The 23,589-nt window shown below is 44.2% G+C and overlaps 2 protein-coding genes across 2 annotated transcripts in view; both read left to right on the top strand.

Moving 5' to 3' along the window:
- The first annotated feature begins 12,862 nt into the window (after positions 1 to 12,862).
- On the top strand, positions 12,863 to 22,319 carry SLFN14 (schlafen family member 14). Its single transcript, XM_039222625.1, has 4 exons — positions 12,863 to 13,922; positions 15,438 to 15,566; positions 18,325 to 19,039; positions 21,307 to 22,319. Exons 1-4 carry the CDS (start codon positions 12,863 to 12,865, stop codon positions 22,139 to 22,141), a joined length of 2,739 nt encoding a protein of 912 aa, XP_039078556.1. The 3' UTR covers positions 22,142 to 22,319.
- The window catches only part of LOC120224383 (schlafen family member 12-like), a 102,782-nt gene continuing 98,137 nt past the window's right edge, over positions 18,945 to 23,589 (top strand). Inside the window, exon 1 of the mRNA XM_039222623.1 lies at positions 18,945 to 19,039. The gene's annotated coding sequence lies outside the window, so the exon portion shown is untranslated. The remainder of the gene's footprint in view (positions 19,040 to 23,589) is intronic.

Here is a 23,589-nt window from a genome sequence, read left to right as displayed (position 1 = left end):
CTCCATAAGGAGAGAGGGAAAAAGGGAGAGAAAACTTTAAGGTAAACTGGCTATGTGCCTATGTGACAACATCCTTCATGACCTTGTAAACTGAGACTACTTAATCACACTGCAGGTTTATGTGTGTTACCATATATGGGCGACAAAGAAATAGAAAATGTATTTAAAAACTACGCCACATGATGTTTGGAGGTCAGTTCTTGGGTACAAACCCAACTGAGTGGTGCCAACATGAATAAAGTTGCTTCCTGGAAATTAAAAAGCCTCAGTGTCACGACTCTGTCCTGTGAGAATCCTGCTACATTTCTTGGGGGCTTGTATCCAGGATTCGGAGAAGGTGTGTTTCCACCTCCTTTGCCACCAGGGTATGAGCCTAGAGTGCTGGGAGAAGTGACCCCGCTAGAGCCAGTGGACTGCCTGATCCATAGGAGGTTAGCTCATCCTGGCACTCCAGAGCCAGGACCCTGTGCATGCCAACAGAACCCATGAGGCCCAGGAACTAACTTAAGGAGCGCCGTCTGTCAGACTTGTAAGAACCTAGGTTCCTTTTGGCATACCTGACCCTAAGAGGCAGAAGAGGAGCCTGATCACCTCCCGGGTTTGCCCTAGTAATTCCATAAGGGACGAGGACTGAAGCTGCAACTCAAAGGTGCAGAATGTAGGGCGGTGGATTGGAGTTTTGTGAATGTGTGTGATTGAGACGAACAATGGGAAGGTTTCCGACCTGACCAAAGGCCAAAACAGTGTTGAGTCCTACATGAAACGATGCTCAGCATCCCTCCTCATCAGGGAAATACAAATCAAAACCACACTGAGATACCACCTCACACCAGTCAGAGTGGCTAAAATGAGCAAATCAGAGGACTCTAGATGCTGGCAAGGATGTGGAGAAACAGGCACCCTCCTACACTGTTGGTGGGAATGTAAGCTGGTGCAACTCCTCTGGAAAACAGTGTGGAGGTTCCTCAAAAAATTAACAATAGAACTTCCCTATGACCCAGCAATAGCACTGCTAGGAATTTACCCAAGGGATACAGAAATGCTGAGGCATAGGAGCACATGTACCCCAATGTTTATAGCAGCACTGTCAACCATAGCCAAAACATGGAAAGAGCCTAAGTGTCCATCAACGGACGAATGGATCAAGAAGATGTGGTTTATCTATACGATGGAATACTACATGGCAATGAGAAACAATGAAATCTGGCAATGTGTAGCAACATGGATGGACCTTGAGGGTGCTATGCTGAGCGAAATAAGCCAGGCAGAGAAGGACAGATACCATATGTTTGCACGTATAGGAGGATTGGGAGGAACTTAACGGAGGACTGTCGGGGAGAAGAAGGGGGGAAATAGTGGGGGAGAGGGAGAGAGGCAAACCATGAGAGACTCTTGAATGCTGAGAACAAACTGAGGACTGATGGGTGTGAGGGGGAGGGGGGAGATGGGCATGGAGGAGGGCACTTGTAGGGATGAGCACTGGGTGTTATATGGAAACCAACTTGACAATAAACTATTTGTAAAAAAATAATAAAGTTACGAAAAACAAGTTTATAAAAACAACAGTGTTGAGTCCTGATTCATGGTTCTATGGTGACCTCATACAGCTTAAGGTGGTGTCAGACTTCCTTGGGAGTCTGATCTGAGTCAGGGATTGAAACTGAACCTACCAGGGGCGCCTGGGTGGCTTAGTCGGTTAGGCGTCCGACTTTCGCTCAGGTCATGATCTCGCGGTTCGTGGGTTCGAGCCCCGCGTCGGGCTCTGTGCTGACTGCCAGCTCGGAGCCTGGAGCCTGTTTCAGTCTGTGACTCCCTCTCTCTCTGACCCTCCCCTGCTCACGCTGTCTCTCTCTCTCCTAGAAATAAATATTTAAAAAAAAAAAAAAAAAAAGAAACTGAACCTACCAATGTTAAGAGGTGCTTTAAATATCTCTGAGAGCAGAGTGGCCAGAAACTGACAAAGGGAGTGTGTGTCCTCTCCAAACCAGTCCCCTTCTTCCTTTCCCTCCCCCCCCTTGTGTGCATGAAAGTCATCTGTAAGGGAGAGGAAATGAATGGAAAGCAGAGTAAACCGACTCCCCCAGAGTGTATGTTGAGAAATTTCAAAAAGGGATATTCAGGAAATTATGGTGTGAAATTAACTCCTGAAAAGCTCTGGGCATTCTGTGTAATTGATTGGCCATCATTTGGGGTGGGCTGGCCCTCTGAGGGCTCACTTGATAAGGAACTAGTTAGCCAAGTGTTCAGGGTCATTGCAGGGGACCCAGGCCACCCTGACCAATTTCCTTATATTGAAATAAGGAATGTTGGCAAGACCTGGTCCTATCCTGGACGCCTTGGCTAAAAGTCTATATTTGAGAAAGCTGTAACGTTATGATGGCTCACATCACGGCTTCCTTCAAATACCGGCCAGAAATTAAAAAGCCCATACTGTCAGGAGAACCTGAAGAAACCCCACCAGCTTATGTCCCACTGTACCCCTCCCTGCCACCTGTGCCCCCAGTAGCCCTAACTCCAGAGTCTTCATCAGAGCTCCAAGGCCTCATCACTCTGAGCACCACTGGCTTCCCTGAATGTGACTGACTCCCCCAGACTGCCAGTCTTAACTCTGCATACGCCTCCTGAACAGGGACTAGAGAATCAGGCCAGCAGAGGCCGCCCCTCCCTGCAGCCACACTGGAGAGCCCTGCAGATATCACTGAGGGAAACAAGGGGACCCATTTATTATGATCAGGAAGGCCAGATCCAAGAAGGCCAACGTGTTTTTATGTACCAACCCCTTACCACTACGGATCTCCTAAATTGGAAACACCATACCCCCTCCTCTATGGAGAAACCCCAGGCTCTGATTGACCTAATGCTATTCATAATTCAAACCCACAAACCTACCTGGATGGACTGCATCAGCTTCTTCTGACCCTATTCAATATGGAGGAGTGTCGGCACATTACTCAGGCAGCCCTAAAATGGGTAGAGGAAAATGCCCTGGCTAGGACACTAAACCCCCAGGCCTATGCTTGGGCTCACTTCCCTGGGGAGGACCTCAAATGACTCAAGTGTGGGTGGAGGGTTTGCAAAGACTGAACAGTATCAAGAAGCCCTTCTAAATGGCATAAAGAAGGAGTGGGGGGTGGGGAGGGCCACAAATAGGAGTAAAACATCAGAAGTGCTCCAGAGACCCAAGGAAAGCCCAAGACAATTTTATGAGAGATTACGTGAGTCATTTCATCTCTACACTCCCTTTGAACCAGAAGCACCTGCTAACCGGCAGATGATTAATGTAGCTTTCATAGGTCAAGCCCCAGGGGACATTCAGCACAAGCTGCAAAAACTAGAAGGTTTTGCTGGCATGAACATCAGTCAGTTGCTAGAAGTAGCAATTCAGGTGTTCTGTTAACCGTGATCAGGCGGCATGGAAGGAAGAGCACCAAAAGATGCAAAAACAGGCAGACTTGTTAGCTGCTGCCTTGGTGGAGCAGTTCAAACACCCCCAGAAGAGTGCCTTGCAGGGAAAGGGCCGAGGCCAGAAAGGGGAGCAGCAGGAAGGAGGGTCTCACCCTAGATCAAAAACAGGATGGAAGTCAGTGGGCTTTCTGCCATCAGGAGGGTCACTGGAAAAGTGAATCACCCAGACAATTCTCAGCAAGGCCCCAAGCAGAAAAAAAGAGGCCATGTGGTCCAGGGCCAGTACCAGTCAGCCCCGCAGACTCATGGGGCCCCCAAAGATGATTTTGTGGGGCTAGCCACCATGGAGGACTATGAGGAGGACTAGGACAGACCGGGCTCTATTTTGTTAGGCCCTTAGGAGCCCATGATCCAAATTAATGTGGGGAGCTGACCCACTGACTTTATGGTAGATACTGGAGCAGAGCACTCAGTAGTGACTGACCCATGGGCCCCCTCTCATAGAGACAAGCCACCATCATGGGGGCCACAGGCAGTCAGACATACCGTCCCTTTCTGTGGCCTCGGTGATGCAATTTAGGTGGCCATGAAGTCATCCATGAGTTCCTGTACCTCCCTGACTGCCCAGTGGCTCAAATGGGCCGTGACCTACTGGGAAAGCTGCAGGCCCAGATACCTTTCAACTCTCAGGGACAGGCTGCTCTGACCGTACGGAAACCAGAAGCAAAGATTATGACTCTCATGATTCCCCAAGGGGAGGAGTGGTGTCTACAGTCTCAAGGAAAAACCACAACTTGTGCCTGAGCTTCCCTTTAAGGTCCCAGGGATGTGGGCTGAAGACTACCCACCAGGACTGGCCCAAAACATACCCCCTGTGGTTGAGGAATTAAAGCCAGGGGCAGAGCCCACCCGCCAGAGATAATACTTAATCCCTCGCAAGGCACGGGTCAGGATCCAAAAACACCTGGAATGACTTTTAAAGTATGGGATTTTCCGACCATGCCAGTTGCCTTGGAACACGACCCTCTTGCCTGTCCAAAACCAAGAACAGATAACTATTGGCTGGTTCAGAACCTGCTAGCAGTGATCCAGGTAACTGTCACCATATACCCAGTGATCCCAAACCCCTATACACTTTTGGGGCTCATTCCTGCTAAAGCCACCTTCTTCGCCTGTTTGAACCTTAAAGATGCCTTTTTCTGCATCCACCTGCACCCCCTCCCCCCCCGAGCTAATTGATCTTTGCCTTCCAATGGAGGATCCTAAAAATGGTGACAAGGGCCAATTAACTTGGACCAAGTTGCCTCAGGGGTTCAAAAGCTTCTCAACCATTTTCGGCATTGCATAACCTCTGACTTAAAAGCCTTTGCAGTGGATCAATATGGCTGTGTCCTGCTTCAGTACATGGACGGCTTGCTGCTAGCCGGGAGGTCCCGGGAGGTTTGCATGGAAGGGACTCAGCAGCTCCTTACCCTCCTATGGAAAACCGGTTACAAGGTCTGGAGGAAAAAGGCCCAGATCTGTCAGGAGAAGGTCAAATATCTTGGCTTTCACCTGTCTCAGGGGCAGCGCCAACTCAGCCTAGAGAGGAAGCAGGCTGTTTGCTCAATCCCAGCCCTGACAACCCGACATCAGGTTCAGTAGTTTCTCAGGGCCACAGGTTTCTGTAGAATCTATATACATAACTTTTCAGTCCTGACAAAACCCCTCTATGAGGCTATAAAGGAGGGGGGGAAGAGGGAACCCCTGATGTGGAAATCAATACAGCAAAAGTCCTTTGAGAAAATAAAGTGAGCCCTTACTAAAGTGCCTGGTGTAGGGCTCTAAGACATGACCAAGCCTTTCTTTCTGTATGTCCATGAGTGAATTTGTATTGCAGTGGGAGTCCTAACTCGGATGCTGGGATCATGGCATCACCCGGTGGCATATATCTCCAAGCAACTTGACTCTGTGGCCTAAGACTGGTCCCCCTGCCTACAGGCACTGGCAGCCACAGCCCTCGTAGTGCCTGAGGCCAACAACTTAACTTGGGACAGGATTTGACAGTCTGAGTGCCACATTCAGTATAGACATGAATGGAATACAAGGGACAATACTGGCTAACCAATGCCAGGATGGTCAGATATCAGGGAATGCTATGTGAGAACCCGCACATTCACCTGGAAGTGGTGCAGACCCTGAACCCTGCAACCCTATTGCCTGTTGGGCCAGGCCAGCCAGACCATGACTGCATTGAAGTCATGGATGAGGTGTTCTCCAGCTAACCAGACTTGAGGATCAGTCCCTCAAAGACCCTGACACTGAATATTTCACTGATGGTAGCAGTTTTGTAAAGAGGAGAGAGCGTCTTGCAGGTCATTCCGTGGTGAACCTGAACTCTGTCATTGAAGCAGAGCCCCTGCCGAAGGGGACTTCGACACAAAATGCAGAGCTAATTACTCTAACCCAAGCCCTCTAACTGGCGCAGGGACACGTGTTAATATATACACAGATTTTAAATGTGACCTCACCATCCTCCATGTACATGGGGCCTTATACAAAGAGAAGGGTCTAATAAACTCAAGAGGAAAAGACAAAATATGATAAGGAAATCCTTAAACTCTTACACACTGTGTGGGCCCCTAAGAGTGTGGCTGTCATGCATTGCCAGGGACATCAAAGGGGAGACACCACAGCTGCATGGGGAAAGCATAAGGCAGAGCAAGAAGCAAAGCTAGCAGCTTCCAAAGGAGCAACAAAACCAGTGGCTTTAACCACTGCACTGTTCCCTAACCCACGGCAGAATGGGACCCTAATTACTCATGCCATGAAAGTACTTGGTTTAAGACTGAAAATGGAAACTACCTCTCAGATAGATGGTGGAAATTTGAAGATGGCCAACTAGCAATTCCTGAGACCCTGGCTCTAGCCTTTGTTAAGCAGTTCCACCAGGAAACTCACATTGGCTGGACAGCCCTTGAGACAATGTTAAGTCACTGAGACAACTCTCCAGCATAGCCCAGGCAGTATGGGAGCAATGTGAAACCTGCAGCTGGAAAAACCCACATCAGGGACCCAAGGCCTCTGCTGGGGTGTAGAATGTTGGGGGAGCCCCATTTGAAAATGTGATGGTGGACTTCACTGAGCTCCCCCCACTCTGAGGCTGTAAATATCTGTTGGTCTTTGTATGTATTTTCTCAGATTGGGTGGAAACTTTCCCTCCTCGAACAGAAAAGTCACCGGAAGTGGCCCGATTTCTTCTAAATGAAATTATCCCATGATTTGGGATCCCTATCACTATGGGTTCAGATAGAGGTTGGCTTTTATGGCTGAGGTGGTGCGCCTCATGGCAAAAAGGCTAAAGATCAACTGGAAGTTACATTCTGAATACTGACCCCAGAGCTCCAGGAAGGTGGAATGAATGAACAGGACTCTGAAACTACAATTAAGTAAACTGCCAAGAAACCCACCTGCATTAGGATCAGGTGTTGCCAATATCCTTATTAAGAATCAGGTGTAGCCCCAATAAGCAAACAGGGCTTTCCCCTTAGGAAACCCTTTATGGGTGCCCTCCCCAAATTATTAAGGGCATACGGTGAGATTTAAATGAGATAGGCAATCTAACCCTAAGGCAACAGATGCAGGCTCTGGGCTCTACTCTAACCACCCTACACCAATAGGTTGAAGAGCGATTGCCTGTGAGTCTGACCATAGATGCTCACTCCTTTGAGCCAGGAGATGCTATAGGGATAAAGGAGTGGAATGTCCAACCTCTCCAGCCCCTTTGTAGGGGCCCATTCACTGTCATTTTGTCTACCCCTACTGCAGTAAAAGTAGCGGAAGTGGGTCCCTGGATACACCACAGCAGAGTGAAGCCAGCATCCCAGAACTGGGAGTGCATTCCTGATCCATCCATGCCATGTAGGCTGACCATACAGAAGAAGCAATCTGCAATGGCAGAAACTGGCAGGAGACTGCAGCCCTGCTTTAGTCACTCCAGAAGCTGACTAATCCATGCACAGCAGATGCTTGAGCAATCGCCAGTCCAGTGAAATAAATAGACTGTCCTTGTTTTCTGTATCTGCCTTCTTATTGTGATGCACTCCCACCCCATGTCTCTCACTGTTATTGCAAGTTTTGCCCTACTTCTTGCTATTGGATTGGCAGAGGTTGCCTCAGCAAGCTGGAAATGTGGTGAGAGGTTTCTGTTAGCATTCACTTTCCTCTTGTGGGTAGGATGTTTTGTTGGTATTGGTTGCTTTTAATCTGGAACCTGCTTGTAAACCTAGATCTCTCCCCCTGTGACCCATGTATTCATATAACCAGGTCAGCCCAGGGAGTCACATGGATCTTACTATACCATACCCACTTTCATGCCAGGGAAAGACCCTGGGGACATGCATACACAATAAGACCACGTATTCCATCTGCCAGTGGGGGAGTCAATACACTTGCTTTCACCCGCAATACTCCCCAAATGAGATTGATTAGAAGTCCAATCCCACCAGGAAGGGGATCTTGATCAGTCGGACACAAATCACTAACCCCAAGTGTCCGGTGTCAATACTGTTTGATGTATGTGCAGTTATTGGTATAGGCACAGAGACATCTCTCATACAAGAAAAGCGGGCACTTATCATGGAGGGCCTGAGGACTCTTGATATACCGTGTTGAGGCTTAGATCGGCAGCAAAAATACTGACTCAATGACAAATACATGTATGAGGAAAATGGTTTATGTGCCTATACAGCTGAATTTTTATGCCCCAGTTGGAGTTGTGTTTCATGGGCTACTTGGGAAAAAAGGCACAATAGCACTCCTTCAGAAGAGGGCTGCTAAATCAGGTTGTCAATAAAAAGCCTGTAACCCTGTTAATTTCACTATCACTAACCCAAAAGACTACAAGTGGCAATGGGGCACCCGAATTGGCATCTGAATCTATGGGCAAGGCAGAATCCCAGCGACTGTGCTATATTTCAAGAAGCTCGCTACCACCCATCCAACCGCATTCCACCAAGTCTTCCACTCCTTCTGTGAAGAAATAAGAAGTAGTCCCCCTCCCATTTCAGTCACAGCAAGGAACTTGTTTCTAGCCATGGCAGAGACTATAACCCAGATCCTAAAGATCTCTTCATGCTATATATGTGGGGGAACCCACATGGGGGAACCAATGACCATGGAAGGCCAGATAACTAGATCCCCTAGAGGCTTATAATGGAACAAAGTACCCCAGTTCCAGTACCTGGGTTTGGCTCCTCAAAACCTCAATCGTTGGGAAGAACTGTCTTGCCCAATGGGGAAAAAATTCACTATCCCTGTTGGAAACTCACCATGCCTAAGTTACAGGTTTTATCATTAAACCACCTAGGAAACCCAATGGTGGGGGTCCCGGGGTCACTTTGAGCCAGACCCTCACTCCTTGTTTAACTTCTCTCATCTCTGAGAGGCCTGGGACAACATTGATGCAGCCATCAAATGGCAGGCCCAAGTGGACTATACTGGATATGTGGGGGAACAGCCTATACAGTACTTCCTTCAGGCTGGTCAGGGTTATGTGTGCTGGGGACTATCCATCCATCTTTCTTCCCACTCCCATTGAAGGGGAGAACATCTGGGAGTTCAAATGCACAGAGAGAGAGGCTCAAATAAAGCAGCATGCCTTGCAAATTGGCAAATGGAAAAATGATAAATGGCCTCTCAAGCATATAATCCAATAATGTGGCCCTGCCACCTGGGCAGAGGATGGGTCCTGGGACTACCACACTCCCATTTACATCCTAAACCACATAGTTAGACTGCAAGCAGTTGTAGAAATTATAACCAATGAAGCTGCCAGAGCCCTTAACTTACTAGTCAAGCAGCAAACCAAAATGTGCAATGCCATCTATGAAAATCACTTGGCCTTAGATTACCTGCTTGCTTGTGAAGGAGGTGTTTGTGGAAAGTTTAATCTGAGCCACTGCTGCCTACAGATAGATGAAGAGGGAAAAGTCATAGAAGAAATCACAGATCAAATGAGAAGCCTTGCTCATGTCCCTGTCCAGACCTGGAAGGGTTGGAACCCCAGGAAGTTATTTGGAGGATAGTTTTAAACTCTCGGGGGATTCAAAACCCTCATGGGAATTATCCTACTAATTTTGGAAGGGTGTTTGATCATACCCTGCTTAGCTCTCTTGATTGTATAGTCTGTCTCCAGTCTCACTGAGGCCATGGTTGAGTGAAAGACAGCCACTCATGTAATGATGTTATGGAAATATAAACCTCTGAACCAAGATGAACCATTTTTGGCCCAAAATGGAGGGATCTGAGCATCAAAGGGGGAAGTGTGGTAGAGTCTCCTCCCTCAGGAGAGAGAAAAAAAAGGAAGAGAAAACTTCAAGGTAACCTGGCTATGCACCTACATGACAACATCCCTCATGAACTTGTAAACTGGGACTATTTATCAGACTACATTTTTGTGTGTTACCATATATGAGAGACAAAGAAATTGAAAATGTATAAAAAAAAAACACCTATGCCACGTGATATTCGGGGCTCAGTTCTTTGGGTATGAGGCCAACTGATCCGGTGCCCGCATGAATAAAGTTGCTTCCTGGAAGTTAAAAAGCCTCAGTGTCATGACTCTCTGTGCAAGAATCCTGCTACATAACCAGCATCCCCAAAAGAGATAATTGTCTTGCATCTGTTTTTTTATTTAATTGTTTTAATTATAAAAATAATTGATGTTCACTGTGGACTGTTTGGAAGAAGACAAAAAAGCTAAAGAAAAACAAAAAGGAAAGAAAAAAAATCAGATAAAAAGTCATGTGCAGCCCTCTCACCCAGTGATAACCAGCCCCTCATCAATGAGCATTTTTCTAGGCTGGGTCTTATACATAACAAAGAGAAAGAGAAGGAAAAAGAGAATAAAAGTAAGTAGGAGAGAAGAAGTGATTTGGAGGGTAATGGAATGGGCTAACATTTCTCATAATGGGTATGTACAGGGAAGCCTACTTTTTTTTAATGTTTATTTAGTTTTGAGAGAGAGTGTGAGCAGGGGAGGGGCACAGAGAGAGAGGGAGAGAGAATTCAAAGCAGGCCCTGAGCCCAAAGCAGGGCTCGCTCGGACTCATAAACCATGAAGTCATGACCTGAGCTGAAGTCAGACACTTGCCCAGGTACCCCAAGGGCAGCCTACTTTAAAATAAAGGTAGGGCTATGAAATGAAGTTCCCTGGGGCAGGAGATGCCTGTATAATATATGGAAATGACACTCTCTTCTTTAGAGGTGGGAAGTTTAGCTTTGGCCCCTCACTTAAAACCCCCTGAATTTTTCCATTACCACTTCATTCACTTCCAGAGGTCAGAGGCTGGCTTGCTAATCTGCCCTGTCATAGGCTTTTCTTGAATTCTTATCACCCTTCCTCAGTGGGTCAATGTTATGAAGACTAGGGGAGTCTGGCAGAGTTCTTGCTCCTCCCAGGCTGATATCAGAAGGCAGCAGGGGCTGTGACAGAAGGCAGATATTCAGACCAGAGCCAGATGTGGAACTGAAACAGCAAGAGGAAAAGCAAGAGTATCAGGTAAAAAAGAATTTTTTTTTAAATCTCATCCATCTCATCTTAGGTGTAATTGATGTCTGAGAGTACAAAGGACTTAGTAAAAGAGTAGCTGACTTGTAAACCCATAAAGGGAAACAAGTAAATTTGGGGAAATGTACAAAGGATGTTCATATGGAGCTAGAATCTCAGAAGACTTTGTATCTATCGTAGTTGTTATCAGCATCCAAGTAATATCAGTGAGACTTGGCAATCAAATTTAGAGTACAGGTTTGCTAGGTCAAAAGCAGTTAGATTCGTTCTGTGGGTCCCAGCAGGTGGAAATTATAGGGAGACAAATTACAGCTGAAAATCAGGAAGCCATTTCTAACAGAGCTGTCAGGAGATAGAAGGGATTGGGGCGCCTGGGTGGCTCAGTCAGTTAAGCGTCCGACTTTGGCTCAGGTCATGATCTCACGATTTGTGGGTTCGAGCCCCGCATCAGGCTCTGTGCTGACAGCTAGCTCAGAGCCTGGAGCCTACTTCAGATTCTGTGTCTCCCTCTCTCTCTGACCCTCCCCTGCTCACACTGTCTCCCTCTCTCTCTCTCAGAAATAAATAGAAAAATTTAAAAAAAAAAGGAAATAGAAGGGACTAATTTGAGAGGTAGTGAGCTACTGGTTGCTGGAGGTGTTCAGGCAGTTGCCAAAATTTTTTAAAAAAGGAAATAGAAGTGACTAATTTGAGAGGTAGTGAGCTACTGGTTGCTGGAGGTGTTCAAGCAGTTACCAAAAAGATGAGTTGGGAATATTATAGAGAGGACTTAAGAATCAGATAAATAGTTGGACCAGAAGATCTTTAAAGTTCCTTCCAACACTTCTGAGATTCTATTATATGAATAGAATGTTTTTAGAAATTTCTCTAAGAGCCATACTTTTACATTGACCTATAGAAGATGCTCACATATGAAAAAACAATTTATCAGAGTGATTCTGGTTTGCCTGGAGGAAGTGAGAAGGCAACCAAGAGCAAACTGATGGCAGAGGAGGGTACCCATCTTGTGGGATGTCTGCTTTCTTCCCCCCTTGCTGGGTATAAAAAGTTAAGTTGATAAAAGTTAAGGGGGGCATTTCTGAAACATTTGCTTCAGATCCCTGAGTTCAAATCGGATGGCTGCTCTCTGGTCTGTGAAGCAAAAAGGAAGTCGACCACAGTTTAAGGACTATGTCCCAAGGGCTCACATTCTCTTCCAAGCCTTAAAGGCTCCCACAGCATAAGGTAGAACCATTTAGAAGAGAAAGAACACTCCTGCTCCTACTTCACACTGCGTATGAATAAATGTATATTTAGAAGAAGGTTTGAAGAGCTAAAACGATTTCTGCATTTGGTATCAATAGACATTCTTCCAGGAGTAAAATGTTTCAAATGTATAAAATAGCACATAAAGATTATCAACTTTTATGTTTGTTTTTATAGTAAGACCACATCACATATACCCCCAGAACTATGCTCCCTTAGTTCTCTGTTGCCTTCCTTTCACTTTGAATTATAAATAGGAGTATCCTTTGACTTCAACTTCTGCTTCTGAATATTTCCTATAAGTTGCTTTGGCTCCTGTGCCAACCTGTCCCCTTATGCCTGGGCTCACTGTTGCTGCTTCTTGATTTTAAGTGAAAAACAACTAACAGTTTCAGCAATATAATTTTTCCATTATGGTAAAATATTAAGTATTTATCTTTATGTCTGTTCATACTGGAAAGGCCTGGGATCTTGGCAAAGTTGTTAGAAAACAGTAATATCAAAGAGTGTTTCCAATGTTAAAATTTATCTCCAGTAATCTGTAACTTTGAAGAAAATATTGTAATCTCTAGGATTCTTGTTAAAATAGAAACCACATTTCTGTCCAGGTTATTTACAGGAACACCTTTCTGTTATTGTTTGGAGCGCAGAGGGGCTGCTGGGATGGCAGGCCTCCAGACAGACATGGAAATGCTCTATCCGGAGACAGTTGTACATGTGGGCAGGGTGACTTTTGGAGAAGAGAGTAGGAAGAAGATGGCCGATAGCTATCTGAAAAGAATGCAGAATGCAAAAATCATCCAAGCTACGTGTGCACTATTAAATTCTGGAGGGGGTGTGATCAAAGCAGAGACTGATGATAAAACCTACAGTTACCGATGCCATGGGCTGGGACAAGACCTGGAAACTTCTTTTCAGAAGCTCCTTCCTTCAGGTTCACAGAAATACCTTGACTATGTGCAGCAGGGGCACAATCTCCTGATTTTTGTGAAGTCCTGGAGCCCAGATGTTTCCAGCCTCCCCCTACGGATTTGCAGCTTGCGTTCCAATCTGTACCAGAGAGCTGTGACTTCCACTATCAACCTGAGTGCCAGCAGTGCCCTGGAGCTTCTCAGAGAGAAGCAGTCCAGAGCCCAAAGAGGAAGATCGAGGGTGAAGGAGTGGAGTTCTCAGAAAGTTCCTGATGGATACATTCAGGAAGAGGAAGATATGAGGATGTCTGCCTCAGAACTGTTTCAAAAGGACAGGCTCCTGTATAAGGAGAAACTCAATTTTACGGAGTCAACACATGTTGAGTTGAAAAGGTTCACCACCAAAAAGATTGTCCCTCGGATTAAAGAAATGCTGCCTCATTATGTTTCTGCGTTTGCCAACACGCTCGGGGGATACCTAATTATTGGAGTAGATGATAAGAGCAAAGAAGTGTTTGGGTGTAAGAGAGAAAAAATGAACCCCGACTTACTAAAAAAGGAAATAGAAAACTGTGTAGAAAAATTGCCAACCTTCCACTTCTGCTGTGAGAAGCCAAAGGTGCATTTCACTACCAAAATCTTAAATGTGTACCAAAACGATGTCCTGTATGGCTACGTCTGTGTTGTTCACGTGGAACCCTTCTGCTGTGTAGTATTCACAGAAGCCCCGGATTCTTGGATCATGAGGGACAATTCTGTCACAAGGCTGACGGCAGAGCACTGGGTGGCCATGATGCTGGATATTCAACCAGGTAAAGCAGAAGAGAAGTCATAATCTAGTCAGCCAGGGAGAAACCCCTTCTGTGCCTTCCGTGGGTATTTGGTCAGGTAATTTAGTTGAAGAATAATAGAAAGTGATTTTGCTTACAAATATTCTCCCATTTCAGCATTCTCTTGAAAATATTTTCACTTCCAGAGTGCCTGCCTGGCTCAGTTGGTGGACTGTGCAACTCTTGATCTTGAGTTTAAGCCCCAAGGTGGGTGTAGAGATTACTTAAAAATAAAATGGTAAAAAAATATTTTCAGTTCCAAAGACTCAGAATATGAACTCTTTGAGGTCAAGAAATGCTTGGATTTTAGTCCATTTTGGGAAATTTATCCAATCAGCTGTGAATTAGTGAAAGTTCCCTTTTTATGCACGGTAACTGCCTGTTGAAAGAGTTTTGCAGGCTAGTTTTCCTAGTGAAAAACATTAACCGAAGTGTCACTTTCAAGACAATATTTGGGAAAAACACTATTTAAGGACAACTCCACTAATTCTCTCTCTTTCTCTTTTTTTTAAATGTTTATTCTTGAGAGAGAGAGACAGATCCTGAGTGGGGGCAGGGCAGAGAGAGAGGGAGACACAGAATCCTAAGCAGGCTCCAGGCTCTGTCAGCACAGAGCCCAATGTGGGGCTCGAACCCACCAGCATGCTGATCATGACCTGAGCAGAAGTCAAATGCTCAACCAACTGAGCCACCCAGGCGCCCCTCCACTAAGTCTTTTAAGGGAAGCTTGTTGACAAATTTGAATGGTTTCTGTAACATTAAGAGTTAATACCTTCAACCAGTGGGCTTGGGGCACTACCAAGTGGGGGAAAACCAATGCAAAAGGACATACTGAGCAGGGGATGGGGATGGGGGAGGAGGACTCATAGTGTTTTCACTTACAGTTTGGCTCAGATTCAGCCCTGGTGATTTCTAATTAATCTTTTAATTAGAAGATTAATTAATCTTCAGTTTGTCCTCCTGTTCAATCTGTTCCCAATTTAATAAAAGAAGCTGGGATCAAGACTTTAGTGATTTTGCTAAATCATTCCCCTGTCCTAAATTTGTTTAAGTTTACTTTTCTCATATGGACACACCCCAGTCTAGAGATCCTGCCGCTTTCTGATCCATCTAAACCTTGAATAGGGGCTTAAACAAAATATAACAAAATTTAAAAAATACTGTGCTAAACTTTTTTTGATCACCCACCAGCAGCCTTTCCTCTTAGGGGTGACCCAGAATCAGAATATCAGAGTTAGAAGGAAACGTTAGGGGCCAACAGCTCACTTTTGCATGAGAGAGAGGAAATGACTTGCTCAAAATGAGTCACACAGTGACTTAGAAGATGCATGACCCTGCAGGAGTCCCCAGGCTTCCTTCCCTAACATGTGTGAACCGTTTGAGCCCGAGAAAGTGTGACTGTCTCAGGCATGCTGCACATCTCATGTCAACAGTAGTAAGCAATAAAAAAGAGTTTTCTTTTTTTTGTCTGAAACAACTTACCATGTATTTGTTTAGCAACTTCCAGTCTGACCACTGACTACAGCTTTCACCTGAGTTCACCAGCTCCATCAGCCCTAGGAAACCCATCACCTCCCATGAAAATCCTGGAATTTAAGAGGCCTCTACAACAACGTCTGTTTCCAGGTATTCCTTTTTCATCATAGCTAAAGGGACTTTATTTTCTAAAACTGAGTTGTGGAGGGGGGGCTTCAGTGGCTCAGTTGGTTAAATAGTGACTCTTGATCTCAGCCTAGGTCTTGATTCAGGGTTGTGAATTCAAGCCTTGCATTGGGCTGCACACTGGACATGAACCTCCCCAAAATTATAATTAAAATATAATAATAATAATAATAATAATAATAAAGTTGGGGAGTGCCTGGCTGGCTCAGTTGGTAGAGTATGAAACTCTTGATCTTGGGGTTGTGAGTTTGAACCCTACATTGAACATAGGGTTTACAAAAAATTATAAGTTCGGAGGAATTGGTAGCAATTAGTCCAAGGCAATTAGTTCTTAGAGGAGGTTAAATGTAGACATACTGGTTCTGAAATAATATATACAGTGGACTCTTGTTTCTCAGTTATTGTATCCACATTATATTTCTGTGTGTTTTGGGGCCATATATGGCTTTTGTTCTCCAAATTTGAGAAAATGTAGGAATTCTCTTAAATTCTTTAAGTCTATACCACGAGAGCTGCTCCCTGGCTTTCCAATAGAAAGAGGTGAACCAGAGTGCCTGGGTTGCTCAGTTGGTTAAGCATCCAACTTCGTCTCAGGTCATGATTTCACAGTTCATAGGTTCGAGCCCTGCAACAGGCTCTGTGATGACAGCTTAGAGCCTGAAGCCTGCTTTGGATTCTGTGTCTCCTTCTCTTTCTGCCCCTCAACTGCTCTCTCTCTCTCTCTTTCTCTCTCTCTCTCTCACACTCCTTCTCTCTCAAAACTAAAAATAAACAGTGAAAAAAAAACCACATGTGAATCACGGGGTCACCTGGACTCTTCCTAAGACAGAGTTTCTCAATCTTGGCACTATTGACATTGAGCTGGATAATTCTTTATTGAGGGGGGCTGCCTTGTGACTTAAAGGAATTAAATTGGATATTTAGCAGCATTCCTGCCCTCTACTCACTAGATGCTGGTAGCACCTCTCCAGCTATGACAAAAAATATTCGACATTGTCAAATGCGCCCCCCACCCCCGCCGCCAGGGGTCAGAATTGCCACAGGTTAAGAATCAACGTCCACAAGGAAAGTTTTTGGATCCCTAAAGCATCAGGTTCTCAGACACACACACACACAACCTTAGCAGGAAGAAATACCTTCCTAGCAGAACACTTGGGGTTGAGGAGAAGTTACCAGGAGGCTACTCTGTGAAGACTCCTCCCTGTTGCCTTCCCCTGCACAGAGAGCTGCCAGAAATGGGAACTTCATAGTCCTAGCCTGTGAAGATGGGGTGCTTTATTTTATTTAAATTATTGAGTTAATTAAAATTTTTAATTCCAGGGTAGCTAACTAGTGTTATATTAATTCATTTGCACAATACAATGATTCAACAGTTCCATATATTACTCAGTGCTCATCAAGATAAGTGTACTCTTGGGTGCCTGGGTGGCTTAGTCAGTTAAGCATCGGACTTCAGCTTAGGTCATGATCTTGTGGTTCATGAGTTCGAGCCCCACGTTGGGCTCTGTGCTGACAGCTCCGAGCCTGGAGCCTGCTTCAGATTCTGTGTGTCCTTTTCTCTCTGCCCCTCCCCCACTCACACTCTGTCTCTCTTGGTCTCTCAAAAATGAATAAATGTTAAATTTTTTTAAAAAGATAACTGTAGTCTTTTAAAAAATGTTTTAAAAAGATTTTTTAGGGGCGCCTGGGTGGCTTAGTCGGTTAAGCGTCCGACTTTCGCTTAGGTCACGATCTCGCGGTTCGTGGGTTCGAGCCCGGCGTCGGGCTCTGTGCTGACTGCCAGCTCAGAGCCTGGAGCCTGTTTCAGTCTGTGACTCCCTCTCTCTCTGACCCTCCCCTGCTCACGCTGTCTCTCTCTCTCTCTCCTAGAAATAAATAAAACATTTAAAAAATTAAAAAAAAAGACATTTTTTAAATGCAAGTGGGGGAAGGGCAGAGAGAGAGAGGTAGACACAGAAATGGAAGCAGGTTCCAGGCTCTGAGCTGTCAGCACAGAGCCCAAAGCAAGGCTTGAACTCACAAGCTGTGGGATCATGACCTGAGCCAAAGTCAGTGCTCAAGTGACTGGGCCACACAGGCACCCCATGATAAGTATACTCTTACTTCCCTTCATATTCATGCCTCCACCAACCTCTCCTCTGATAACCATCTGATCGTTCTCTATAGTTAAAAGTCTGTTTTTTGGTTTGTGTCTTTTTCCCCCTTATTCATTTATTTTGTTTCTTAAATTCCACATATGAGTGGAATCATATGGTATTTTTATTTCTCTAACTGACTTACTTCACTTAGCATAATACTCTCTGGATCCATCCATGTCATTGCAAATAGCAGGATTGCATTCTTTTTTATGGCCAAAAAATATTCCATCATATACATATATCAATGGACACTTGGGCTGCTACCATAGTTTGGCTATTGTAAGTAATGCTGCAATAAACATAGGTGTGCCTATATACCTTTGAATTAGTGTTTTCATATTCTTTGGGTAAATACCCAGTATTGCAATTACAAGATCATTCTAGATATGTCTCCTGAGCCAAGGGAAACAAAAACAAAAACAAATTATTGAGGCCACATCAAAATAAAGAGGGGGCACTTTCTTTGTAGACAAGGAAACCCATAGTTCCATGGCTAGATTCATTTCTTCTTAGGATGTTGCAGGAATACTTACAATATGCTTTTGTAAATTTTAGTTTGTAATTTCTATTTCTTGCATTTTCAGTGACACAGGAAGAGATACAGTTTAAACCAGAATCCCTCTGTAAGAAGCTCTTTTCGGATCATAAAGGACTCAAGGAATTAATGAAGACACAGATATATCCTTGTTCTCAGGGGACTGTGATATTTTCTAGAAGCTGGGCTAGTGATGTTGGCTTAAGGAAAGAGCGGGATGTCCTGTGCGATGCTCTCCTAATAGCAGTTAACAGTCCCGTGGTACTCTATACAATCTTAATACACCCCAGTTGGATTGGAGGGCTTGAATATGCCCGAAACACTGCTCATTGGTTAAAGCAGAAACTGGGAACCATTGGTGGTTACACAGGGAAACTGTGTGTTATCCCGAGGCTCATGCACCTGTCCAGCACACAGTGCAGCCCCGATGAAATCCCCATTCATTACCCCCAATCCTACAGGCTTGCTTCCAAGGATGAAATGGAAGACTTATTGCAGGCCCTTATTGTAGTTTCACTGTGTTCCAGATCTCTTCTGAGTGACCAGCTAGGCTGTGAATTTTTCAACTTGCTTATAGAGGAGCAATGTGGGTTGCTTTCAGAAAGCCTTCAGGAGACGCGAGAATTGTTTATCCACTGCTTTCCAGGAACCAGGAAGACAGCCCTAGCCATAAAGATCGTGGAGAAAATTAAGGATTTGTTCCACTGCAAACCAAAAGAGATCCTTTATGTTTGTGAAAGTGACTCCTTAAAGGATTACGTGACGTAAGAGTTCCACTAACTCAACACAATAAACATATTTAGTCAGTCTTTTCAACAGTATCCTAAAAGTAATCTGCGTTTCTAGTTTAAGATGTTGTGAGGCCTTAGTTGCATAAATGTGAGAGCCCAAAGTCTATACGCTTTTCCAAATGATCAGGTAGTTGAGCTACAAATGGGTACTTTGTTGTTTTTTGTTTGTTTGTTTGTTTTAAATGTTTTATTTATTTCTAGGAGAGAGAGAGAGACAGCGTAAGCAGGGGAGGGTCAGAGAGAGAGGGAGTCACAGACTGAAACAGGCTCCAGGCTCTGAATTGGCAGTCAGCACAGAGCCCGACGCGGGGCTCGAACCCACGAACCGCGAGATCATGACCTAAGCGAAAGTCGGACGCTTAACCGACTAAGCCACCCGGGCGCCCCCAAATGGGTACTTTGTAATGCTCAGGCTTAAACATCTCATTACAAATTAGCCAACTATATATCACTTTAAATTTCTTTAACTGGAAACATTTTTTCCCCTACAATCTCTGGCCTTAACTTGAAGAAAAGTAGAAATAAGCCTGTCTTGTTTTAAATGTACATTTTGCTTGATATTTAATGCTTTAAAGTCATATTTCAGTTAATTAGACATTATACCTAACAGGAACTTGAATTTAAATACCCATTTCATTTTGTTTATAAAATGTCTTCATTTGTTTGACTTATTCTGAATGAACAGTTTCAAAAAACATGCAATTTGCCTCTGATTTAAATCTTTACCTTTCAGTGTAGTAAAAGAAATTGGTTGTTATACCATCTAGCAAATGAGGGAAAACTCATTTTAATTTTTGGTTTGGTTTACTTATGTATCCAATAAATCCTTTTGGGCACCACTTATATGCTAGGAATGTGTAAATTTAGTGTTATCAGGGAAAATCATATTGAAGATGGGGTCCTAAAACCCAATAAGGGAGATAAGAAAAAAATAAGCAAAGTGAATGTTGTGCAATTAATATGAAAATAAAGATATGCTTATCTTAACTTAGGTTGGAAGTTGGTCAGCATATAGTCCTGGGTGAAGGAGATCCTTGGGCACACTCTTAAGGAGAATGGACAAAATGAGGGCTTTTTAGGCAAAGGGCACACAGCAACTGCAGAAGCACATGAGAGAATAAAAATGGTAGGTCTTACTGGAGTAGGGAGGGAGTAGGGGTATGTAGTAGATGATGAAGTTAGAAAGGAAGCGGATTCTGAATTATGAAATATCTTGTAAACTGTGCTAAGGGCTATGATGTATGGGTAAGTTTAAAAATATCCCAATCAAAAGGCAAATTCAAGTAACTATTGAACCCCTAATATGAGGGAGCTAAGAATCAGTGGTTTACTTTAGGAAGTCTACACAGTCGAAACAAGTAGAGAAGAATGTGAGTAGCTGTGATTCAAGGCATAGGGTGAGTAAATCCCCAAGGACTGCACATGTAAATCAGGAAGTCTGTAGGAATGAATGATATTACTTGGATCTAAATTAGAGGCAAGAAACAACCAAGTTTGCTTTGAAAAAAATATCTATATCTATATAACAAACTTAGCTGTTTCTTGACTCCTCTAATTTGTTCCTCCTCCTCTAATATGCTAAAACATACTATAAAGGAAAATTGAGCTAAGTAAACAGAGTAGCAGTCCCAGAGAAGCATAGCCCTATAGATTTTCTATCTTAACTTGACATGTCATGGGATTCAGCAATCTCCTGATGTTTTCCTTACCAAAATCTAAAGAGGCTTTGGTTTTGTACTACCAGTAACTAGGGAAATAGGATTTGCTTTAGATAATATTTGCAATAGAGGAATTTATACTATCCCATATCTCTTTTGGGCATAAAAATTATGCCTCTAGGGACCTGCTCTCCAGCTCTAAAAAGGATAGAAAGTTAAGCAATGATTGTAACAAATGTAAGTTACTTTTGAGATTTCCATTCAATGTAATGAGCCCATCTTTAGGGATTGTCAAACAGCAGAAATGGACTAGTAATAGAAGTAAAATCTCCTACCTGGGTTTATTTAAAAAAATTTCATGTGCAGATTTAATTAGATAATCCCAAAGAGTAGGGTTTGCAATTTATGTATTCTGTCAGGTAACTTGTAAGTAGAGCAGTTTTATAGTGTTTAGGACACCACTGGGTTAATGAATCAGTCTCTAATAAGAATTAGCCTCTAATTCCAATGCGGAGAGTGATGAAAACCTGGTGTTCCCTTTGCTTATATGCCTGAAACCTTATTCTCTCTTTCATCCTATAGCCAACAAACCACCTGCCTAGTTGTGACTCGGAAAACCTTCTTACAAGGGGAGTTCCTAAAGGTTAAACACATAGTGATGGATGAGACTGAGAATTTCTGCAGTAAATATGGAGACTGGTACCTGAAGGCCAGGAGCATCACCCATCCAAAGGTGAGGGGAGCTGGAAGTGAAAACCTTCATCATGGGATTCTCTGGATTTTTCTGGACCCTTTCCAAGTCCATCATGCAGATATTAATGGCCTCCCCCCTCCATCTGCTCAGTTTCCTCGAAAAACGATCACCAATGGGATCCACTGTGCTCTGGAAATAGCAATGGTCATGAAAGAAGAAATGAAGAGGATCAGAGCAAATCTGCCCTCTGGTGTGTCCTCAGACACACTGTCATTGTTCAGGGAAACTGCCTATGAGGAAGCAATTTGTGCCCAGGGTCTGCCTGGGGTGTATGACACAGAGACTGGTCTCACTATGGAACAAATTGTGAAACACGTGGCAGAAAGGTGTCACAACCTGTTCCAATGTGGCTACCTGCCCAAAGATATAGCAATTCTGTGCAGGAAAAGAGAGGACAGGGGACGCTATGAGCCTGCACTGCTAAAAGCAATGGAAGTATTTGAAACCCATGGAGCAACAAAGGTTGTGTTCAGTCAGGCCTCTGGTGTCTGGGGCAGTCATATCATCTTAGACAGTATTCAACAGTTTTCAGGCCTGGAGAGGAAAATTGTGTTTGGGCTAAGTCCAGAATGTGCCCTGTCAGAAGAAGCTCATAAGCTCTGCTTTGCCTCACGAGCCATTAAACACCTCTATCTGCTTTATGAAAAGAGGGCAGCTTTCTGAAAATTATTTTTAACAATACAGGGAGCCAGAAAGAACAGAGTCCCTTCTCTGGGGGAGGTGGCAGCTACTCTTTCTCACATATTAGAAGTGAGGAAATCAAGGCACCATAAATATGGCATGGAGCCAAGAAATGTCTCTCAGGAGTGACCCTTTCACTCTATGTGTTGTTACTGTACTTTTCCTCCTCCTGTACAGTTATAGCAGACTGACCATTGGCCCTCTGCCTCTGGTTTTCCTAGTCCAGTCTATCTTTCAGGGACCAGAGTTTCTCTTTAAATGCAGAACTGACTGTGGGGCTTCCCCTGCCAATGCATCTGCAGTCTTCAAGCCAAAACAATTTTCAAGACTTTCCATGATACACCTAACTTCTTCTCCTAATGCATCCTTTGTTTTACCTCCTCTTCCAATGTGTCTAAGGCCAGCCTTGATGACCTATTTTGGGAGTGGGAGGTAGGATGCCCCTGAGGCTACTTATTTTGACTGGGTGTCTCAAGGGCAGCACCTTGGTGAGCACCTCATACTGGCTATGTCTCAAGCTTTATGGGCCCACAATTTGATTTCCTCTTTGCACTAAGTACATATTGGTCTCTTGGAGATAGTTTGATGCCAGTCAAGCTCACAAAAGGACAATGCACACGTGAAAATGTCACTCTGTCAATTTACAGTGAATATTTAGTAATAAGTGGGCCACATGCTTTTGCTAATCCATATGTTCAATAGTAACATTGGAAGCCAAATTATAGAAGCAAAGCTTTGCAGCAATGGTGATCTCATTCAAATGTATGAAGACTCTAGGCAATGTTAGACTACTGCAGTCATCTCTAAAATAGGGATATTTCCACCACCAGAACTTAGGCAGGTCAGGTGTTCAGAATAAAGCAAATTTAGAATGCTAAGGGTGACTACTTGTTCCATATTCTCTGCCACAGATGACATTTTTCTTCTCTCCTAGTTTCGAAAATTTCCAAGTTGACCACCAACCTTCCCTTTACTCCTCCCAACACACACACACACACACACACACACATACACACACACACACACTTTGCTCATGTTCATCCTTCACATGCTTATATGTTCACCTAGGCTCAAAACTGTTTATACTCTACTGCTGGCCTAGGAAATGGTCTGTCTGTAAGAGGCCTTTGCCATTATCCCTGAGCTCTTCCATTATGATTTGGTGTTAATTTTAATTGACAGGGAGCCTGGATGGCAACTCTACCACCTAGGCCATCCCTACCCACTCCTGGCTTCCGGCTGTGCTTATCTGCTCTGCCTTCAAAGCCTTCTCTGCCCCTCTACCTGCTGAAATCCTTGCTTGTCAATCAAGTCTTTGCTCAAAAGCCCAACCTCTCAACTTAAACTTTCACTGTCCCCCTGACTTAAATTTGGTCTCTCCTTTTGTAGCCATTCTATGGCTTAAAAACTTTTTTGAGGATAGTGCCAAA

This window comes from Hyaena hyaena, unplaced genomic scaffold (assembly GCF_003009895.1).
Source record: "Hyaena hyaena isolate Hyena2069 unplaced genomic scaffold, ASM300989v1 scaffold_1167, whole genome shotgun sequence".
NCBI classification, from domain to species: Eukaryota; Metazoa; Chordata; class Mammalia; order Carnivora; family Hyaenidae; genus Hyaena; species Hyaena hyaena.
The sequence above is the reverse complement of the archived record's forward strand: the minus strand, read 5'-3'. Positions and strand labels throughout refer to the sequence as shown.

What these genes read in the sequence shown, in the direction of transcription:
- SLFN14 (XM_039222625.1), top strand. Translation starts at nt 12,863, where the DNA reads ATGGCAGGCCTCCAGACAGACATGGAAATGCTCTATCCGGAGACAGTT. An exon ending in GATGCTGGATATTCAACCAG is followed by an intron (nt 13,923 to 15,437) that starts GTAAAGCAGAAG and finishes GTATTTGTTTAG; the next exon opens with CAACTTCCAGTCTGACCACT. An exon ending in TCCTTAAAGGATTACGTGAC is followed by an intron (nt 19,040 to 21,306) that starts GTAAGAGTTCCA and finishes TTCATCCTATAG; the next exon opens with CCAACAAACCACCTGCCTAG.